This window comes from Podospora bellae-mahoneyi, chromosome 5 (assembly GCF_035222275.1).
Source record: "Podospora bellae-mahoneyi strain CBS 112042 chromosome 5, whole genome shotgun sequence".
Lineage (NCBI taxonomy): Eukaryota > Fungi > Ascomycota > Sordariomycetes > Sordariales > Podosporaceae > Podospora > Podospora bellae-mahoneyi.
The window spans coordinates 2,684,813-2,706,391 of record NC_085884.1 but is presented as its reverse complement, the minus strand read 5'-3'; the positions used below and the strand labels follow the sequence as shown (position 1 = coordinate 2,706,391).

Genomic DNA, 21,579 nt, shown 5'->3' with positions numbered 1-21,579 from the left:
ACCGGTTAAAGGCTACTTCTAAATAATCCTGGTTCGGTACAGCTAAATAGTATACGATAAGATATTTTAATATAAACATAAGATACCGTAAATACAAGCTTGAATTATATATTACGGAACTATTTATTTATACCGGCCAGTTCCTCCGTATATATAGATCAGAGGACCGTGGACCGTTGGCTTATAGACGGTCCTCGGTCCTCTCCGGATTGGCCGATACTGGACCGTGGACCGTGAGACCTACTACGGTCCCCGGTCCCTACCTTATTGGTCCGTTCCGTCCTACTAGACCGTGAGCCCCGCTCGATCGCCCGGTCTAGCCCTAATTAGTCCGGTATACCCTACTATTTTCTAAAACCGTAATATAATACTCCTCCTCCTAAGCTAAAGCCCCTACGGCCTAGTCTTCTTTTACTACTAACGATACCGTAAATCTTTTTTTCTTTACCTTTCCTTTATCTTTACTATATTTAACCGTATATAGAAACGTTATTATAAAACTAATTAGTCCGTTACCCTCGGTTTACGAATTTTTTATTATAGTTCTTCCGTTATACTATACTTTACTTATTTTACTTTAAAACGCTTATATATTATAGCCCTTAGATTTTTACGATACGCTAAGTGCGTACGCTATAAGATTCCGTATAACGGTTCTAACGTTAATTCCGCTTATAAGTATATCCCTCTTTTCTTACTATACTATAATTAATCGTTTAATAGTAATCCGAATAATAAAAAAGTAAAATAAATTTAAGCGTAAGGAGTAAAAACTTAAAGATTAATTCTCGTAATTAACTATTAAATTAATCTAGGTAAAATAAATACGCCGCTCTTTCCGTAACTATAAGGAATGTTTTTTCGCGCGGGATATTTAGGAGGAGGATACCCGGATAATATAGTCCGCTATACCGCCCTCTAGTTCCCCGGGTGCCTCTACGTAGCCTACCGCCGCGTAAGATGCCGCCCTATAAACTCCTTAAGCCCTAGATTCCTCCGTAGGCTTTAACTAGCTTTTTAATCTTTCCTTCGACCTTAATACGGCCGGTCCTTCCTTCTTAACCGCCTAAAATACCGTTAGTAGTATACCTTTTACTTTTTAAAGTAATTAAGGCGTATAACGTTACTTATATTTAATTTTCCTTTTACCTTCTAACCTCGTAGTATAGTGTATAGTACGCCGACTATTTTACCGGAGGCGTAGGTTCGAATTTTACCGAGATTCTTTTAACTTTATTTTATAGCTATTTAACTATAAGCTAAGGTTAGCGTTTTATTGTCCGCCGGTAATACGTTTTTTACGGTAGTAGGAGTATATAATATTAATTAAACTTAAATTCCTTTTTACCTTTTAACCTTATAGTATAGCGTATAATACGTTAATTACTTTATCGGAGGCGTAAGTTCGACTTTTATTAAGGTTTTTCTAGGTTTAAGAGGGTCCGATAAGGTCCTTTTACGCCCGGATCTATTTTTATTTATTTAAGTTTTAACCGGTTTAAATATCGTTAATAAAATTTTTTTAACTTCTTTAAGTAATTAAAATATATTTATAATTTTTATAAATTATCCGTAATTAAATATCCTAATTAATTAACTAAATACTCTAAATAACCTCTATTAAACTATAAATCTAGTATTTCTTTTATATCGTACTTTTCTTCTTCGTCCTCCGCTACGGCCTATATATTAGCCTTACTTACCGGTAATGCGGGCTCCAGAAGCGAAATATAAAAAGTATATAATCGTAAACGTATTGTACGGGATAGTTCCAGTTCGAATACCGTCTCCGATATTTTCTTTTTAACCTTAAACGGGCCTACTCGCTTATAGTCTAACTTCTTACTAGATCTTTTAATATATAAATTATATATAGAAAGGAATATTATATTTTTCCCTTTAAAGTAAGGTTCCTCGAGCTTTTTAATATTATAGTATTTTTATATCTTTTCCTTTATAAACTTTAGTTTTTATTTAAATTTACCGTAAAATATATATATTTTATTTACTTTAACTTTAACTTTAAGTACCGTAACCGTAGGTTCTTACTATAAATTTATTTTATAGCCGAAATTCGTAAAGAAAGGTATAACTTTTATAATTTCCGTTAGTAATATATTATATATTAATTATACTATAAATAATAATTTAATTTAATCGTTTTACTCGAAATTAATATAATTTTATAAATATTATTTTATAATTTAATTAAACTACTTTATTTAACCGTCTATTTAAAGGTAGTAAACTAATAACGCCTTACTTATTACCCCTAACCTCGTTATTAATATTCTCTAAAACTTCGATACGAATTTAATATCGCGATCCGTAATAAATTTCTTTAGTTATATATATATTACTATAATATCTTATAATATTATATCTATTAATTACTTTATTAACTAAATTTCTTTATATAGTAAAAAATATATCTATTTAATAAACCTATCGACTACCGTTAATATATTATTATATTTAACGTTAATTACCGTATTTTTAAACTTTAATAATTTAATAATAAAGTTTATTATAATTAAACTTTATAACCGCTCCGCTATTAATAATAGCTTTAGAAATCCGTAAGGCTTATACTTTATAACCCTCGTTCTTTCGTACGTATAGTATAATTAAATAACTTCCTTAACGTCGTCCTTAATCCTTAGCTAATTAAAGTATTACTTAATTTTTTCTATAGTCTTAACGATACTTATATATCCTCCGAACTTCGATACGTAAATATTTATTATTAATATTATTTTATTACCTAGCTTTACGTACGCTCGATTCTTATATTATAACCTTCTTTAATTATTTTTCTAAATACTTTATAGCTTTAGCTTTTTTTACTAGTATTATTCTATAATATCGGTACTTAATTTCCTTTAGTATTTATTAAAAGTAGCCTTTTCGTAATATATTACGTAATACTTTATTTACGACTATAGTAAATACTTAAAAGTACTATTAAGCGCCTCCTTAAATAATAATAATAACTTCCTAGATATATCTTTATAATAGTCGGTATACCGGTTAAATACGTTTACCCTAGCGTTCTCCGATCCCTTCTTATAATTAATTTAGAAATTAAATTCCGAGAGAAATTCTAATTATTATATTTACCGTACGTTAAGGACCTTCGTAATAGTAAAGTACCGTAGATTCTTATAATCCGTATAGACCTATACTTTATACTTAATATTATTAAAGTATAACCTTTATTCCTTAAACGCTTTAATAATAGTAAATAACTTTTTATTATAAATTAAATAGTTTTAATATATTCCTTCGAGCTTTTTTAAAAAGAAAGTTATTAAGTATAATTTATTATTATTATTTTACTACCCTAATTACTTACTAATCGTATAATTTAATATATCCGCCTCGACTTTAAATAGTCGATTAAGGTTTAGTAATTTAAGTACTAAGTCCTTTAAAATAACCTCTTTTAATTCTTAAAAAACTTACTTCTTTTTTTACCCCCACCGGAATTTTACGTCTTTTTTAATTAAATAATTAAAAAGCTTCGCGATATTTATGTACCTTCGAATAAATATTTTATAGAAGTTCGTAAACCTTAAAAATTCTTTAACGTATATTTATAATTATAGCGTAGGCTAATCCTTAATTACCGTAATTTTCTTAAGTTCTATATAAACCTTACTTAACGATATTAAGTATTTTAAATATATTATTTTTTATATATAGAACTCGCTTTTCTCTTTATTAATTAAAAGTCCGGCTCCGTATAGTGCGTTAAGTATCTTTCGTACGTATCGCTTATATTCCTTTAAAGTACGTAAATAAATAAGAATATCGTTAAAATAATATACTATTATTTTATTAAGGTACTTCCGTATCGTATAGTTAATGAGAGATTAAAACGTTATAGGTATATTAGTTAGTTTAAATAGTATTACGAGATACTCGAAATAATTATAAGGTATACGAAACGCTATTTTTTATTCGTTTCCTTCTTTAATCCGTATATAAGTATATTTAATAAGTATATTTAAACGTATAAAGTATTACGTCCCTACTAATTAATTCCGTAATTTAAATATTAACGGTAGCGGGTAATTATTTTTTACTATTTTATTATTTAATTATTAATAATTTATATATAATCGTAAGTTACTATCCTTCTTCGGTACAAAAAAAATAGGGTATTTTACTAGCGATATAAACTCTTTAATATAATCTCTTTTTAAATTCTTATCCAAATATTTCCGTAGCTCCTTACTTTATTTATTATTAGTATAATATATTTTAAATAACTATAATATAATTCCTTTTTTTAACTTAATTTTATAATCTTATAGCCCTCGCTTTAGAAACCCCTCTAAATATTTAGCCGTAAAAGCTAAGTATCCTCGATATTTTACCGGTATTACCTTTTTCTTACCCTTTTCTACGTTATTATAATAAACGTATTTATTAACCTCCGATATCTTTATTAACGTCGTTAACCCTACTTCTTCGATTTTACCGCCTATATCGATAGAGTATATTATTATTTCTTAAACTCCTTACGGTAATACCGTAGAAGGTACTTATCCTATACTCTACTCTATATATACTTTTAATTTCCTATCGTTAATTAAATACTTTTAAAGTTTTTTCGGTCGTAAATAACTACTATCCCTCCAATCGATATTTAAATTATAATTTTTATATTATAATTACTTTAGGATTATATTTTTCGAGGGTCCTATATTTATAATATCGAATATAATTAAAATTATTTTTCTTTCGACTATAATATCTAGGGGTAGTATCTCCCTATAAACCTTTTACGTACGGAATAGTCTTTATATAACGATTTATTCTTTTTTTTTCTTTTATAGTATTCGGGCCTAGTATACGAACTATAGCGAAATTAAATTTATTTTTATACTACTATTTATTAATATTATTACTTAAAGATTCTTTTATTATATAATAACCTAGAGGTATTTATCTCTCTTACTTTTTCCTTATATAGTAACGACCTTACTAATAAGCTTTAAGTCGTTATTTTATACTTTCGCTTTATATTAATACTTTCGAAAATACTATTCGTAGTCCGATAAAAGTTAATAGCTCCCGTAAAGGGCCGCGAATCGTTTTTTAAATAATTATATCGTTTAAAAGCATTTTCCTACCCCGGATTAATTAGTAATATAAAGTTTTTTAATTATACTTATTTAACTTTCTTTTATTTTCCGTCTCTTACTTCCCTAATATTTTCTTATATCCTCGTTTAATAGTAATTCTTTTATTTAATCTTATATACTTTATTTTAATAATACCGTTTAACTTTCTTTCGTAAATATATAATATAGTTTAAGCTTAGGTACTATTTTAATATTACTTTTTTAAAAAAATATATATTATTATTTATATTCTAACCTTTTAGATATTTAATATAATATTTTATATACCTTAGTATAATCTATATAACCTAAAGGCTATCCTTTAATTTAATTAGGTCCTAAACCTTTTATAAAAAGTAATCGTTTAGGTCCTCCTATTAAACCTTTTTTTATTTAATTATAATTTTTTTAATTATTTATAATTTACTTTTTTTATTTACTTTATATACCGGTTAGTAGCCGTATAGTAATTTACTTTAATAATATTTTATATATCTATATATAATATATTAAAACTAAAGTATTTTCCGATATTCCGGATATTTAAAATAAAATTATACCGTATTTCCTTCGTAAGGTATATATTATATAGATATTAATATATCTTTTAGTATTTTCGTAATCTTAATACTAATAATCTTTTTACTTTTTTAATACTTTTCTTAACTTTTATATACGAGTTTTATAGATTATAATATATCCTATAAAATAGTAAATCTATACTTACCGTATTACCGCTCCGGTATTATTTATTTAATAAATTTTTATATAAGACTATCGCTTTTAGCGATTTCCATAGTAATTTCTATAATAATCCGTACTAATTAATTTTATAATACCTATATTTAAAGATCTCTTTCTTTATACTCCGCCTTTAGTCTTTTTATTACTTTCCGTAGCTCCTAAAACTTTATTTTCTTTTATTCGGCGTACTAATTAAAGTTTCCTTTTAATCTAATCGTTTCATTTTATTAATACCCGATAATTATTACCTTTATAACCCTCGGTTCCCTTAATATAATAATTACTATAATCTTTTTTTTTTAGTCGAATCGTTTAAATACTTAATAATCCTTTTTAAAATATTTTACTTTACCGTAATTAAAATACTTAAGGTTATTTTTACTTTAGTCCCGGCCTTATAGCCTTTATTACTATATAGTATTAATATTTATTAATCCCGAATATATAGTGCCGGAGTAATTAATATTAAAGTATCGTCTCTTACGTTTATCGTTAGGACGGTTATTATTAAAGTACCCTTTATTACCCTTCTTTTCCGTATAACGCTAAAACTATTAATCGTCGATCCGTATAGCTATAGTAATATACTTATCGATAATATTAAGCCTCGACTTTTTATATAATTTATCCTTTACCTTTTCCTTAAGGTTATTATAGAAAAGCTATATTAATCCTTTATTATTAATAGTACTATATAGGCTATCGATTTTAAATAAAATTACGTAATTAGCCGCTAAATACGTTTAATATAGGTTTATAAGCCTCTTTTATACGCGCCTTACCTTATTATACTCCCTAAATACCTCTTTAAGCTTAATTTTAAAAATACGGTAATTCTCGAAATATTCTATAGTAATCTTTTCCTAATCGGACGGCTCTTCCTCGTAATAATTATTAAGGATAGGCTCGAATTACGTAAAAGCTTTATCTTTAAATTTAATAACCGCGAAAATTACCTTTAACTTTTCGTTAATAAATTAATTTAAATATTAATAAAAATAGGTTTTAAATTAAATTAAGAACCTTCCGAACTTTACTTTTTTCCTTCTATAGTACTTCGGTACCGGGAACTTAGGTACCGCCTTAAGTAAGATTAATATAGCGATAATCTACTCCCGAGTTTATTAGGCTTTATTTTTAAACTCTTTAAAACGCTATATTACTTACTTTATAGTAGGTCGAGTATTAATAGTAGTAGGTCCCTTATTACTTAAGCTAAGCAGAACGCCTCCTATTTAAATGTTTTTAAATCCGGCTATAGTAGTAAAAAGACGTTTTTAACTTATCTATAATAAAGTTAAAGTAAGTATATAACGTATAACGAACCTTTATTTAAAACCTTTAAAAGGGATACCGGTTAAAGGCTACTTTTAAATAATCCTAATTCGGTATAGTTAAATAGTATACAATAAAATATCTTAATATAAATATAAAATACCGTGAGTATAAGCTTAAATTATATATTGCGGAACTATCTATCTATACCGGCCAGTTCCTCCGTATATATAGATCAGGGGACCGTGGACCGTTGGCTTATAGACGGTCCTCGGTCCTCTCCGGATTGGCCGATACTGGACCGTGGACCGTGAGACCCACCACGGTCCCCGGTCCCCACCTTATTGGTCCGTTCCGTCCTACTGGACCGTGAGCCCCGCTCGATCGCCCGGTCCAGCCCTGATTGGTCCGGTGTGCCCCACTGTCTCCCAAAACCGTGACATTATCGAATTATAATTTTTTTAATTAATTATAATTTATTTTTTTATTTACTTTATATACTAATTAATAATTATATAGTAATTTACTTTAATAATACTTTATATATTTATATATAATATATTAAAATTAAAATACTTTCCGATATTTTAAATATTTAGAATAAAATTATATTATATAAATATTAATATATTTTTTAATAATTTTATAATTCCGATATTAATAATCTTTTTATTTTTTTAATATTTTTTTTAATTTATATATAAAAACTTTATTAATTATAATATATTTTATAAAATAATAATTTTATATTTACTATATTACTGTTTTAATATTTTTTATTTAATAAGTCCTTACGCGAAACCCTTACTTTTAATAGTTTCTATAATAATTTCCGTAATAATTTATATTTATTAATTTTATAATATTTATATTTAAAGGTTTTTTTCTTTATACTTTACTTTTAGTTTTTATCACGTTTCTTTTATTTTTTAAAACTTTAAATCCTTTTATTTAATATATTAATTAAAGTTTTTTTCGGAATTTACTATTCCGCTTTATTAATATTTAATAATTATTATTTTTATAATTTTTAATTCCTTTAATATAGTAATTATTATAATTTCCTTTTTTTAACCGAATTATTTAAATATTTTATAATTTTTTTTAAAATATTTTACTTTATTATAATTAAAATATTTAAAATTATTTTTACTTTAACTTTTATTTTATATTTTTTACCATTATATAATATCGATTTTTATTAGTTTTATATATATAGTTTTTAAAACGTAAGTCCTATATAAACGTTTTTTCTTTTTATTATTTAAATAATAAAGTTTTAAAATATATATACTTTTCCGCTCTTTATAGTATTAAAATTATTAATCATTAATATATATTATTATTATAATATATTTATTAATAATCTCCGGTCGCTCCTATCGATATAATTTATTTTTAATTTCTTCCTTAAATTTATTATAAAATAATTATATTAATTTTTTATTATTAATTTTATTACGGAATATATTTATTTTAAATACTATAATATAATTAATAATAAATTTATGTTATTTAAAATTAATTAATCGTTTTTAAATATATTTACCTTTATTATACTTTTTAAATACCTTTTTAATTTTCTTTTCGAAACTTTAATACGATTTAAAATACTTTTTAATTATATTTTCCTTTATATCGTATTTATTATTGGAATAATCTTTTAAAATCGGTTCGAATTAAATAAATACTTTATTTTTAAGTTTAAACGCGACGTATATTACTTTAAACGGCTCGTCCGGAAAGTAAAAAAAATAGTACCGAAAATATATTTTAAATTAAGTTAAAAATCCTTTTAACTTTCCTTTAACTTTTTTATAACGATCCGGAACTTTAAGCCTAACGTAATTTCCTTCCCTATATAAAACGCTAATTTCTTAATAAAGCCGGTTATTTTTATATATAAAAGTATTATATAAAATATATAATTTATTTTTAAACTTTTAAATATAAGCGAGAAGCTATTCGATAATAAATTAAATATTAATATTACTAACTATAACGTTTAGTTATCTTTAATTTATTTATAATAAAGTTAAAGAAAGTATATAATATATAACGAATCTTTATTTAAAACCTTTAAAAGGGATATTAATTAAAGGTATTTTTAAATACTTATAGTTCGATATAGCTAAATAATATATAATAAAATATTTTAATATAAATATTAAATATTATAAATATAAAATATAATTATATATTATAGAATTATCTATTTATATTAGTTAATTCCTCCGTATATATAAACCTCGTGCTAAACTATAATTATAGTAATTATTCCGCTTATTCCTAATAATTATAATAATCGTAATAATCCTCCGTAGCTCCCTACTAATTATATTACCGCGATCACTATATCTTCCCAGTTTATTATCTATAATCGCGTAGCCTTACTGTGACGAACCCCTATCCAGAACCTCTGAAAGGGACACTGGTTGAAGGCTTACTTCTGAATACTCCTGGTTCGGTGCAGCTAGAGAGTGCACAACAAGATGTCTCAATGTAAACACAAGATACCGTGAATACAAGCTTGAATTGCATACTGCGGAACTGTCTATCTACACCAGCCAGTTCCTCCGTATATATAGACCTTGTGCCAAGCCCTGATCATAGTGATCATTCCGCTCATCCCCAATGATCGCAATGATCGCTATGATCCTCCGTGGCTCCCTATTGGTTGTATTGCCGCGATCACTGTGTCTCCCCAGTCTGCTGTCCATGATCGCGTAGCCTTGCCCTGATTGGCCCTACTAGCGATTGGCTGTGCGTCTTGTGCCCCGCACACGGTCCGTCCTGCCTGTTGGCTTAACTGTGACAGGAACTTTCTATTTATACTAGCTAGTTCCTCTATATATATAAACGTTAGAACTGTGGATTGTAAGCCCCGCCGCGGTTCCCGATCCCTATCTTATTGGTTAGTTTTATTTATCTGGACCGTAAGCCCCGCTCGTTCGCTCGGTCCGGCCCTAATTAGTTCTTTGTGGCCCTATTGTTTCCCAAAACCGTAATAATAGTAAGTATATATATTCAGATATACTTTTAATCCCAAATAGTAATTATAACTTTTTTCTTCTAGAAATTATAATTTTAATGGGAAATCCTACCGTCTCACAAAGCCCTACGTAGTCTTATAATAATATCGTTTGCTTGATTTTTTAGCATACGCTAGTCGTATTTCTTCTTTATTATACAAGATAGCTCCCACGATAATTTCACTGCGGTAACTAGGCCCGTAATGGCAGCGGCTGATGCTAAGGAACTGGGTCGGTACGAAGCTATTAACCATACGAATATAAAATAGGAAACTGCGAGTGTAGTATATAAAGCAAACAGCGTCAAATAAATATACCTTAGAGCTTTTATAGCTACCGTCTCCCGATATTTCAGAAATTAAAATTAATTTCGAATCGAGTTAAAATATAATCCCCACGCAGTACGAAAATTATTTTCAACCAAAGCCGAAAATAAATTTATTAGAATGAGGGGTGGGGTGGGGTGCTGCTCATTAACCACACACCCTGCAAGCGAATCCGAAAACGGCAAAAGATTTCCCTCGACACAACAATACACAAGTAGCAACAGCAGCAACGGCAATGAAGGGGCCGATGGCGAGGACGTCGCTGAAGACCACATTGGCTGGGAGGATGTTGATGAGGAGGACGTCGACGAGGAAAGCTCTGATGAGGAAAGCTCTGATAAGGATGACTGCTATTAAAATGAGTACTATGAGCAGAAAGGTGAAGCAAGGTCTACGCTTTTACAGTGGCTCTCATCCGGACATGGCCTCCTGCACATCTCTCTCAAAGCCGACTCTGGAAAGTCAACACTCATGAAACTTATCGCTGGTCATTCTACCACTCGCCGAGAGCCAGAAAGGTGGTCCGGAGAGAGGACCCTCGTTGTCTCACACTTCTTTGCTTGGAGAACTGGAGATGCTATGCAACAGTCGCTGCACGGTCTCTATCGGTCCATCTTGTTCTCAGTCCTTGCAAACTGTCCAAGTTTGATTCGAGATGTTTTTCTGACAGCGTGCCAAGTATTTGACACTACCACCTTTGAACCACACATCGCGAGCCCTACTTTCGATTCCCCGCCAAGTTGCAAGAAGGGTTTCAGAATCTCATCGAGGCGTCTGTTCCACGCAACACTTGCTTTTGCTTCATGATCGAAGGCTTGGATGAGTTCAAACACGACCCTGCTCACCGCCACAGCCATAAAGACCTCGTCGCGCAGCTTCGGTCATGGTTTCAACATGCCAATATCAAGATGCTTGTCGGTTCTCGCCCCAAAATGGCTTTCCTCAACTTGGTCCTTTGCGAACTTCGGGTCAACCTCCATGAGCTCACTCGGTGGACATTTTGAGGGTTGTGCAAAATACGTTTAAGCGGCGTTCGTCGTTCGATGCAACAAACTCCTTCTACAAGGCTCTTACGGACCATATGGTACGCCGAACTGAAGGAGTCTTTTTTTAGGCATACCTCATAACTCTCCAAATACGAGACGCAACAGCCACCGGTGAGAGTTTTCAAGCGCTGGAAGGATTGTTACTGAAAACACCATCAGATTTGAACAGCTTGTACGACAGCTTGCTAAAGTCGATTGATGATGTACACCGAGACACAGTATTGAAAATGCTCTCCATCGTTGCGTCAATAGGCGACGGCAATGGTGCTGTATCGTGCCATTGGCACATCGGACCTAGCCGGGGACATTGGTGATGGGTTTTTGAAGATGATGGAGGTCCTAGTTGAATGCGGTCAATCAGCCCTCGGCCATTTCGTTATCTACGCACCGCAGAACACAAACTGGGATGTTACTGAAGGCACCAATTTTGTCCCTTTCAAGGATCTGTTGCTAGCTGTGAGCAAGCGGGCCAAGGTGACACTTTCTTCTGAGCTTCTTTTGGCTCTGGAGATCAGCGCAATCGACTCGGAGGGCCTACACCACGACTGTGGGACTAATACCCGTGCTGCAGTTTTAGGGACACATCTTCCGTTTACCCCCGAGATGATGAAAGTCCTCCAGCATGGACTCATGGGCGATGAGGAAGGGCCCGCGCTCCACCACCAGGGCTTCGACCTGCACTCAGTGGCTGTAGGCGAAAAGACATACTATTGGGAAGATATGAAACATGCTAGGATATGCGAAACCATGCAATATCGAGTTGTTCACATTAATTGTATCGAGCTTGAGGCCAATACACGAGAAAACAAGGTACATGATCGTCACAACTCAAATTGCACGTCAGTTAAATACATCGTACCATCGTATATACACATATCTTCATTCCCTTTCCCTCCCTCTCCTCCCCGACATCCCCAATGTCATCCACTCAACATCCCCCCGGGTTCAAACCTGAGCAAGCACATACTTGATACCTTCCCACTGCTCAATACTGCTAGGCAAAATCTGCGTAGCAGGCAAAACAAAGCCACCACCGCTGCTGCCCGCAGGCCTCAACTCGATAGTCCAAGCATAAGTAGCACCACCAACAGCAGTCATGTAATCCGGCGCGCTGCCAGTAGTCTTGTACAGCGTCGAGCAGCTGGGGCCGGTGGTGAAGGTAGTGCCGTAGCTCTGTCTGATCCGAGTAGCCATGCCAGAGGCGAGACTGCTCTGGGCGGCGTGGTTGGACGCGCGGGCGGAGCAGTCGTACCCATAAGGCAGGAGGATGTACTGGCCGTACGAGTGCCAGTCGATGTAGAGGCGGATGCCGCGGCTGTTCTTGAGGGTGGTGGTGAAGGCGGTCAGGGCGCGGATCTCGGGGGTGTCGCCGGCGGCGAGGCCCTTGTAGGTCTCGGAGCAGGGCGAGGTGGAGGCGCCGCCGGTGACGGACCACTGGTAGTTCCAGTTGCGGTTCTGGTCGGTGCCGACGCAGGACTGGCCGGAGCGGGTTTGGCGGTTCTTGCGCCAAAGGCGGTCGTTGGTTTGGGTGTAGACGAATCCTGGGGCGTTTGTTAGTCATTTGTGAAGACAAAAGGTGGGTAGGGTGGGGACACACCGTCGGGGTTGACAACGGGGAGGATGTAAAAGTCAAACTTGTCACGGATGGCACGGACGGCGGCGTCGGTGGCGTACTGGGTGAGGAGGTGGTAGGTGATGTACTCGACGACCTTGGCGCTGATCCACTCGCGGGCGTGGACGGTGCCGTGGAAGTAGATGGCGGGCTTGGAGCCCTTGCCGCCGGAGCCCCAGATGTGGATGCCAAAGATGTCACGGCCCTGGAACGACTTGCCGATGGTGAAGATCTCGGAAGCGTTGGGGAACGACGCCTGCAGGTCGTTGAAAAAGGTGATGTGGTCGGCGTATGCGTGGTACGAGTTGAACCAGGTCAAGCTGGGGACAGCCTGGGCACCGACGCCTTCTTATTTGTTAGAACCCGGAAGCCTTTCAGGAAAGAGACAAGTAGAAGAGCAAAACATACTGGTGTAGGGGGCAAAGGTACCCTCCTCGGCGATATCAGCACCGAGATCCTCGTGCATGAGCTGGGTCTCGAGACCGAGGGCCTCAAAGGCAGCGACCTCCTCTGCAGGGATGGCAATGTCGAGGTGCTCATCGTTGTCGAGGTTGAAGGGGATGGCGGCAAACTTGGTGAGCTTTGCCTTGATGGCGGCCGGGTTATGATGGGTGGCAATGCTGTAGGCCTTGTACCCATCATAGTTCATCTTGCGCTCGAGCTTGGGAGCGGCGGCGGCCGAGACCAGAGGGGCGGCACCAGCCAAAAGGCTGATGGCGGTTGACAGCTTCATCCTTGCTTAATTGTCTGGGGGGAGGACGATGAAGAGGATGAGGAACCAAAACAGACTGACGACGGGAGGATCGACACTCTTTTATGTTGAGATTCTCGCCGTCTTCCTCTCATCATACCTGGCCCCCTCCCTCTGAAGATAACATCGACCGGGTACTGGCCACTGCGGCGATCTTCACATGCACAATAAGGTATCACGACATTGTCTTTCTCCCCTCCCAAGAACTGCAGGACCAAGGTCCAAGAATAAGGGCACGGACAGATGGTACAGATCTGGGAGGTGGTTTCCAACTGTCCATCACGACATTGCTGATCGAATGAAACGTCGTCGAGCTCCCCTCCCCAGTATCCGGGTTGGGGTCAAGCTGTCGATGTGGTGGTGAGCTGAGGGGGAGCTTCATGCATTCTGTCTGTGTGACTGTCGTGTGCCTACCATCCCGTGCCGTGGGGTGAGTGAGGGGAGGTCGGGGAGCGTGACATGGATGGCTGCCAAGCGCCTCTCCAACTGCCGAACCGGGCCATCCGCGCGCATCGGCAACGTTCTGGGCGCTGGTCTGCTTGTCAAAGGACCTTCCCGATCCAGAGTGCTCCCGACAAGACGATTGGCATTGCGTGCGCTGAAATCGGAGTGTAATGTCCCTTCCTGGTCGTTTGGGCGCTCGATAGTCTCTTTTGTTTGCCAAAGACCCTCCTGTAAGGTCCCAGGTATATAGTATTGCGTGCATTTTCTCCATGCTTGCGAAATGGGTGTGGTGGACTGCAGTGGTTGGTGTTCTAGAATCTTTCCATTTTCCTCTCTCCTCACAGAACTGACAGGCAACACCCCACGTTACATTCGATCGTGGCACTGCATAGCAATAGTAGGCCTCCAAAGAAGGTAGGTAGCTAAGCAATGGCATGCCTGCCTAACTAGAGGTCGGAGCGCAATGCCCTATCTTGAAGTTATAGCTGAGGTGTTTGTTGAGTCAGTACCTAGGTATGATGAGTCTGTGAGCGGCTAGCTATCACTCAATCCCTACTGATATGGTCCGAGGACTTGGCCCTTCTTCTCCCATACCTCGACTGCATCCTCCCACCTGACCACTGTCGCCCCCCTTGCCCGCACACGGGCCTCTACCTGTGCCTCAATCTCTTCTGGTCTGGCCTCGGGTTCGGGATACGTCGAGTGTGCCCCTGAAAGCAGTGTGATGGCAAAGCCAGCATCAATGGCGCCATGGCAGGTGGCCTCGACGCAGCACTCGCTCTGGATGCCGAAGATGACCAACTCTTCCACGCCGTGCTCTCTGAGTATCTGCTCAAGCACCGGGTTGGAAAAAGCATTGCCTACGTCACAAGGAAGAACTTAGCGCTGGCTCAAGGACAGCGGAATTCAAGAGACGTACGGACTGATTTTGCGACAACAAAGTCCTCTCCATTCTCTAAACCTTGTCGTGGCTTGAAGACCAAACCCCAAGGATCTGTTCCAAAGACCAACAGCCCCTCTTCTGGCGACTCCTGGTGCTGCACGAATACGGTGATGAAGCCCGGAGGAAGACTATGTTCCCGTACTCGGGTGTCTCGAATCTGCCGAGCTACTTGAAGAATGCTGGTTCCCGCCTCACAGACCCGGGCCGCATGAGGTATTTTGGTGCCTGAATCTGTCGCCAGGGAGTTTTGGATGTCAACGACTAGAATGGCTGTTTTGGAAGGCATGATGGAAGTGAAGGTAGGTTTCTTGAAAAGAAGAGCAGAATGTGGTCGATATGAGTCAACAGCCTTTGTTGAGATTGGCCGAGCCGGAAGAACAGTCGCCCCGCCTTACTAGCTCATAGACAGTCTACACAAGGACTTGCTTGAACATGGAATCGGGTGGCAGAAGGAAGGCAGTGGCTTCGCCCACTGTAAAAGAAACGGGTAGGTGCGAGCTTATACTCCCGTTGCTGACTGAATTGTGGAAGGAATCAACGACAGCAAAGAGCTGCAGGGGCAACGGAGCGACCTGCGGGTGGCCCACTCAAACGCAACTCTGTGCTGAGTGTGCTCTCTTCCAGTTTTCTTCCCACTACCAAGTCAAATTTCCATTGCTAATCGGCATTTGCATCATTTTCAGTTTGACCGCGATATCCGTACTCAGCAGACAATTGCAACCATTAAGACCAAAATGGCCGTCGCGACCACCCCGACCATATTTCACCGGTTCAGGTCGCTTCCAGTTGAACTTCAAGATAAGATATGGGATGAGTTTCTTTCTACTTGACTAGGAATCAAACTCTCGTTTGGTCGAGGTCAATCTTGTGGACAAGAAATATCCGAACCGCCAGAGGCCCCACTTCCATCCCGATCATCCCTTCTTTCGATGGACCAGTCGACAAGGCCTGAGAGAATTGTTGTCCAGGATGCCGGACTGGTTAGGAAACAGCTACGAACCCAAAATCGGTTAGAACGTCAGCCCTCCCCAGACTCTTTTTCATGTGTGTAGAGGAGCCCGCGAACGAGCGATGAAGTTGTACTATCGACTGTCCTTTCGACACGATCTTGTGGGAAAACGACTGGAAGCAGTCGCCTACTTCAACCCCGAAACAGATGTGTTGAGCCAGAACTACGAGATGGTGGGCCAAGTACACGCTGAGCAGGACTAGAGGTTACCGGTGTTCGATGGATCCGTCGTCTTGTCATTCAAGGAGATGACACGATTTATTGAGCCGGCACACTTTCTTGCAGTTTTGACAGTGTATTTTCACAAGAGGAAGATCAGGTCTCAAAATCGTCCCGTCTGCCTGGTGGATGCGTCCTCCCCCCGCGGTTGATTCAACACCTACACATCCACCTCCACCGCTTCACGGTACTTGGGAAGCCAGGAGGAGGAGAAGAGGATTTATACTCATTGACTGGGAGGTATAGGGATTCGCCCACCTTCGGCCGCCATCTTTCCGATCGCCTGCTCCCATCGTCCAACACTAACCTTAAGACGATCACGATCTCGCTCACTCTTTGGGAACATTGATGTCCAATCCGAGTACTCGAACGACTGCGAACCCGAAGTGAAGTGGGGGCAGACTTTGAGTCCAAAAATATGGGGTACCCGACGAGGACTCTATAGGCCCTTAGCCTATCGTCTATTTGTCGGCGAGTACTTGGCGAAGCAAAAGAACTGTGTGGTCTGTGATGACTGGCAAGATTCTAATACCGCTGACTTGAAGATTACCAACGCGCTTTGGGCCAACGGCAAGAAGGACGGTGCAGTGTTGGGAGGGGCCATAGACCCACAGGACATGTTTATGCTGTGGGTAATCGACGTTGACACTGATGTTAGCTGGCTCGATGGCTGTGGGTGCTGGTAGTCAATGCGCCATCCCTAGATGGACAGGCTGCGGCTTCGATTAACAGAAGAGCAGGAGTTCTTGGAGTTCTCTATGGGAGGTAATCAAGAAGTGTGGACTCCACACACGCTCATGGGGCAACCTTCTCGGCGCGAATACACGGGTACTGTGGCCCGGACTTTGGAATGGGCAAGGCTACAGTATTTAGCCAAGGGCAGCTGGATTGGGTTGAACGTGGATGGAGGGTAGGTGGGCTGGTGGATACTGTGGAGAGCCTCCTGTAGCCCGAAGCTTGGTAGTGTTTGCCAGGTATAGTGTTAGCTAGGTACTCGCGCCCTGAGCAGAAGGAGAAGGAGAATGAAAAAAAGGGAAGAAACTCATTTTTTTAAAAAAAACAGAAGAGGGGAAGAGTTTGTATTGATGGAACGCAGCGAACACTTCACAGTAGCCTTGAATTCTTTACATGTTTTATCGGATATGAGTTTGGTCATGCCCGTCCAGCTTAGAAGTGTATGTAGTCCCGATGTTTGGAGTGGTTCTTCACGCTCCATCAGTATGTCACAACTTGTGCCTGACCAAATAAAGTATTACTTGCTCACGTCCCCTTCAATTCCTGCTCAACGCTCTCAATATCCTCCAAAAACAACTTCCTCCCCCTCTCCCACTCCCCCTCTGCCAGCCCCCCCAGCAGCGGCGGTCTCCCCTTCTGCAGCGTCCCCAACCCTGTAACCCTAAACACCGCCTCTTTAATCCCAAAAATTCCATACCTCACAATAAACTCCTCCGCCTTACTAACCACATACTGCAACCTCTGAACCTCCTTCCTCCTCTCCCCCGTCAGCTCCCCCCCCTCCACCAACCCCATCAACCTCACCACCGTCCTCGGATAAAACCCCGCCAACCCATCAATCACCCCGGCCCCCCCAAACAACACCACTGGCCCCAACTGCTGCCCAAACCCGCTATACACCCTAAACCCCTTATGATCAATCCCGGGGTCGAGCCCAACCTGCAAATGAATTGACACGTTCCCATGACTCATCTTGACCCCAACCACATTCTCCAACCCCGCGAGTTTGGTGTACGTCTCGGGCTGCACCACCACCCCGTTCGTCACCCCAGGGTAGTTGTACACCAGCACCGGTATCCTCGACCGCTTCGCAACCTCCCTGAAATACTCCACTATCCCCTCCTGCGTGGTAGTAGCAGCGCCGAAATACCCCGGCACGAGCACCAAACCCCAATCTGCACCGGCGGAGGCGTAGTCGTCGAGCCATTGGAGGGTCTCGTCGATGCCGTTGGTCAAGACGCCGGCCATGATGGGGTAGTTGGGATACCCGGCTTCGTCGAGACCTTTGCGGACGCCCGAGACGAGGGAGGCGCGCTCGGTGCGGGAGAGGTGGATCGCCTCGCCTGTCGAGCCTAGCAGCACCAGACCTGTGATGCCGGACCGGGCGAGGAAGATGGAGTGGGATGTTTGGGAGGGGATGTCGACGGGTAGTTGGCCGTGGGTGCTTTCGGGGGAGGAGGAGGAGGAGGAGGAGGAGGAGGAGGAGGAAGAGGAGTCCCGGGGGAGGAAGAAGGTCGGGGAGGGGACGTAGACACCTTTGGGGGGGACGCGGGTGGACATGGTGAAGGTTTAGCAGGTGGTGATGTCGGCTGGAGTCCAGTAGACGAGGTTAAGGTAGATGGGAATCAAGTAGGCATATAGCGATACCGTGGACGACTAAATATGGCTTCCCGCTCTTGCATCCGGCGGCATCGGAGTTGCCAGTGCGGGGTGCCATGTGCTGGCTCGGGGTGGTGGTGGCCGAGTGGAAGACGTCATGCCGTGCTCGCCATAATTCCCGGCCGAGGTGATAGGCCGATTTGAACCGACTCGCGCTTGGCCTTTCAGATTGTTTATGCCATGGCCATGAGCACCAAATTAAAGGTATGAATCAGTTCTACTACTTCATATTGAAAAGGTGGTGTACAGATGTACATACAATTACCTTATACACCATGTCCAAACGCACCTACTCTTTCTTCTCAGCGTTGATCTCCTCCTCCTCCCCCCATCTCTCCTGCGCACTCCACAGCTCGCTATACAACCCCCCCTTCTCCAGCAGCTCCTTGTGCGTCCCCTGCTCCACCAAGCTTCCCTCCTTCAGCACAATAATCAAATCAGCATCATAAATCGTCCTCAACCTGTGAGCAACAAAAACGCTCGTCCTTTCCTTGCCCCGCAAAATCTCATTAATGTTGCTCATCAACGCCTGCTCCGTGTGCGTGTCCAACGCGCTCGTCGCCTCATCAAAGAACAAGAGCGGCGGGTCCTTCAGAATCAACCGCGAAACCGCCAACCGCTGCTTCTCACCACCAGAGATCATCAACCCCCTTTCGCCAACCTTGGTTTGGTACCCGTGGGGCCAAGACTCAATCTTGTCGTGAATGTGCGCCCTCTGCGCCGCGGCAAAGACGTCCTCCGCCGGGGCATCCATGTTCCCATACCGAATATTCAACTCAACAGTGTCGTTGAACAGCGGTGTATCCTGCGGCACGACACCAATGCTTTTCCTCAAAGACTCGAGCGTAACATCCTTGATATCCTGGTCGTCAATCAAGATCCTCCCGCTCTGGGCGTCGTAGCTGCGGAACAGCAACCTGAGCAGCGTCGACTTGCCACACCCAGACGGTCCGACCACAGCAACCTTCTTGCCCGCGGGGATTGTGAGGCTCAAATTCCGGAGAATCGGCCGGTCCTCGTAGTATCCAAAGTTGACATCCTCAAACTTGATCTCGCCGCCCTTGGGGAGAGCCAGCGCCTTGGCGCCCTCCTTCTCCTTGATGCTGACGTTGACCTTTTGCAGATTAAACAGAGTCTCCATGTCTAGAAGTGACTGCCTCAGCTCGCGGTAGACAGACCCCAAAAAGTTGAGAGGGACCGACAGCTGAAACACCAACTGGTTGATGAGCACCAGATCACCCACTGACAGCGTACCCGCCACGATCCCCTTGGCACCCAACCACATCATGATCGTCAGCGCCGAAGAGAAGATGATGTTTTGTCCAGAGTTCAGAAACGCCAGAGAAGTCGCCACCTTGATGCTGCTCTTCTCGTACTGCTGCAGGGCCCGGTCATAGCGCCCAATCTCGTACTTTTCATTGTTAAAGTACTTGACCGCCTCGTAGTTGATCAGACTGTCCACCGCAACCGTCGAAGCGCGGTTGTCTGCCGCGTTTGCCTGCCTCCTAAACTTTGTCCTCCATGCCGTAGTCCAGATGGTAAAAGCGGTATATGTCGCCATGGTGCAAGCCGTGATGGCAGCAAACTCCCACCCGAACTGATAAGTGAGGATGCCACAAACCATGGTGATCTCGAGCGCGGTAGGCACAATGTGAAAGACCATGCTCGTCAGCAGGAAGCTGATACCCTTGGTACCCCTATCAATCGCCCTCGTCAAACCACCCGTCTGCTTGGACAAGTGGAAACTCAAGTCCAGATTGAGCAGATGGCCAAACGTCTTGGTGGCCACCCGTCTGATCGCCTTTTGAGCCACCGAGGAGAAAACCGCATTTCGCAACTCTTGTGAGACGACAGCTCCTATCCTCGCGCCGCCGTACGCTAGAATCATAGCCCCAGCCGCAGCCGTGACAGTTCCGCCAGTGGTCCCAAAGTCCATGTTGAGAGAGTCGATGATTTCCTTGAAGAAGAAGGGCACCTGTACGTTGAGCACCTTGGCACCGACCAGCAACCCAACCGCGATCATGACCCTCATCTTGTCGCCGAAGCTGTCCTTTGGCCAAATGTACCGCGACATTTCCTTCATAATCGCCCAATCAGCTTTGCGCTGCTCCTGAGCTGACTTGTCTATCGCCGCGAGGGGGTCAAACTGTGGTTTTGCCCCCTTTGATCCTCCTTTTGTGGGTGTCTGTGTCTGGGTGGGTTCTGGTGTTGGTGGACCGCGAGGGCCCCATGGTCGGGGTAAGCTGGTGTGGAAGACGGCTCGAAGGGGCGAGGACGGGGAGAGGGCAGATAATCGGTGGGTGTTGTTCCATGATGTGGTTGTTCTGGTTCGAGTGCGGAGGAGGAGGGAGAAGGGAGGCGAGAGAGCTGCCCGGTGGAAGGTTGTCGTGGAGGACATCATGATTCGCGCCTGGGGAGCCATGGTGCTGGAGGAGAGGGGGCGCGAGACCCTCGTTCGACCGGAAGCCTACTCGACTTTTGTATTCGCGTTCTCTCGCGCAATGTGCGCGTCCTCAGGGATGGGTGTGCCAGTGGACAGGTCGTTGGCGCACAAATCGCGCGTAGGTGGTTGGAAAAGATGTTCAGGTGCCAATGACGGCACAATGGACTCTCGGAGCTTGTCGAGAGACGCTATTCAGGGCGCCATGGTGG

General features: G+C 40.7%; 4 protein-coding genes and 1 non-coding gene across 5 annotated transcripts; all 5 read right to left on the bottom strand.

Annotated features, from left to right (window-relative positions):
• Nucleotides 1-1,154: 1,154 nt before the first annotated feature.
• Nucleotides 1,155-1,225, bottom strand: QC761_0081870. The gene has a single exon. It is a non-coding gene; the product is annotated as a tRNA-OTHER (tRNA).
• An 11,170-nt stretch (nucleotides 1,226-12,395) lies between these two features.
• On the bottom strand, nucleotides 12,396-13,900 carry QC761_507330 (uncharacterized protein; the record flags this gene model as incomplete). Its single annotated transcript, XM_062879954.1, has 3 exons — nucleotides 12,396-13,096; nucleotides 13,153-13,512; nucleotides 13,576-13,900. 3 exons carry the CDS (start codon nucleotides 13,898-13,900, stop codon nucleotides 12,501-12,503), a joined length of 1,281 nt encoding a protein of 426 aa, XP_062731159.1. The 3' UTR covers nucleotides 12,396-12,500.
• A 1,014-nt stretch (nucleotides 13,901-14,914) lies between these two features.
• QC761_507340 (uncharacterized protein) lies at nucleotides 14,915-15,604 on the bottom strand (the record flags this gene model as incomplete). Its single annotated transcript, XM_062879955.1, has 2 exons — nucleotides 15,282-15,604; nucleotides 14,915-15,222 (listed from the first exon to the last, which is right to left on the bottom strand). Exons 1-2 carry the CDS (start codon nucleotides 15,589-15,591, stop codon nucleotides 14,915-14,917), a joined length of 618 nt encoding a protein of 205 aa, XP_062731158.1. The 5' UTR covers nucleotides 15,592-15,604.
• A 2,189-nt stretch (nucleotides 15,605-17,793) lies between these two features.
• QC761_507350 (uncharacterized protein) lies at nucleotides 17,794-18,828 on the bottom strand (the record flags this gene model as incomplete). Its single annotated transcript, XM_062879956.1, has 2 exons — nucleotides 17,794-18,742; nucleotides 18,767-18,828. The coding sequence occupies 2 exons, from the start codon at nucleotides 18,826-18,828 to the stop codon at nucleotides 17,794-17,796; spliced, it is 1,011 nt and encodes a 336-aa protein (XP_062731157.1).
• A 388-nt stretch (nucleotides 18,829-19,216) lies between these two features.
• Nucleotides 19,217-21,349, bottom strand: ATM1 (Iron-sulfur clusters transporter atm1, mitochondrial; the record flags this gene model as incomplete). The annotated part of the gene is made up of 1 exon (XM_062879957.1): nucleotides 19,217-21,349. The coding sequence occupies one exon, from the start codon at nucleotides 21,347-21,349 to the stop codon at nucleotides 19,217-19,219; it is 2,133 nt and encodes a 710-aa protein (XP_062731156.1).
• Nucleotides 21,350-21,579: the final 230 nt, after the last annotated feature.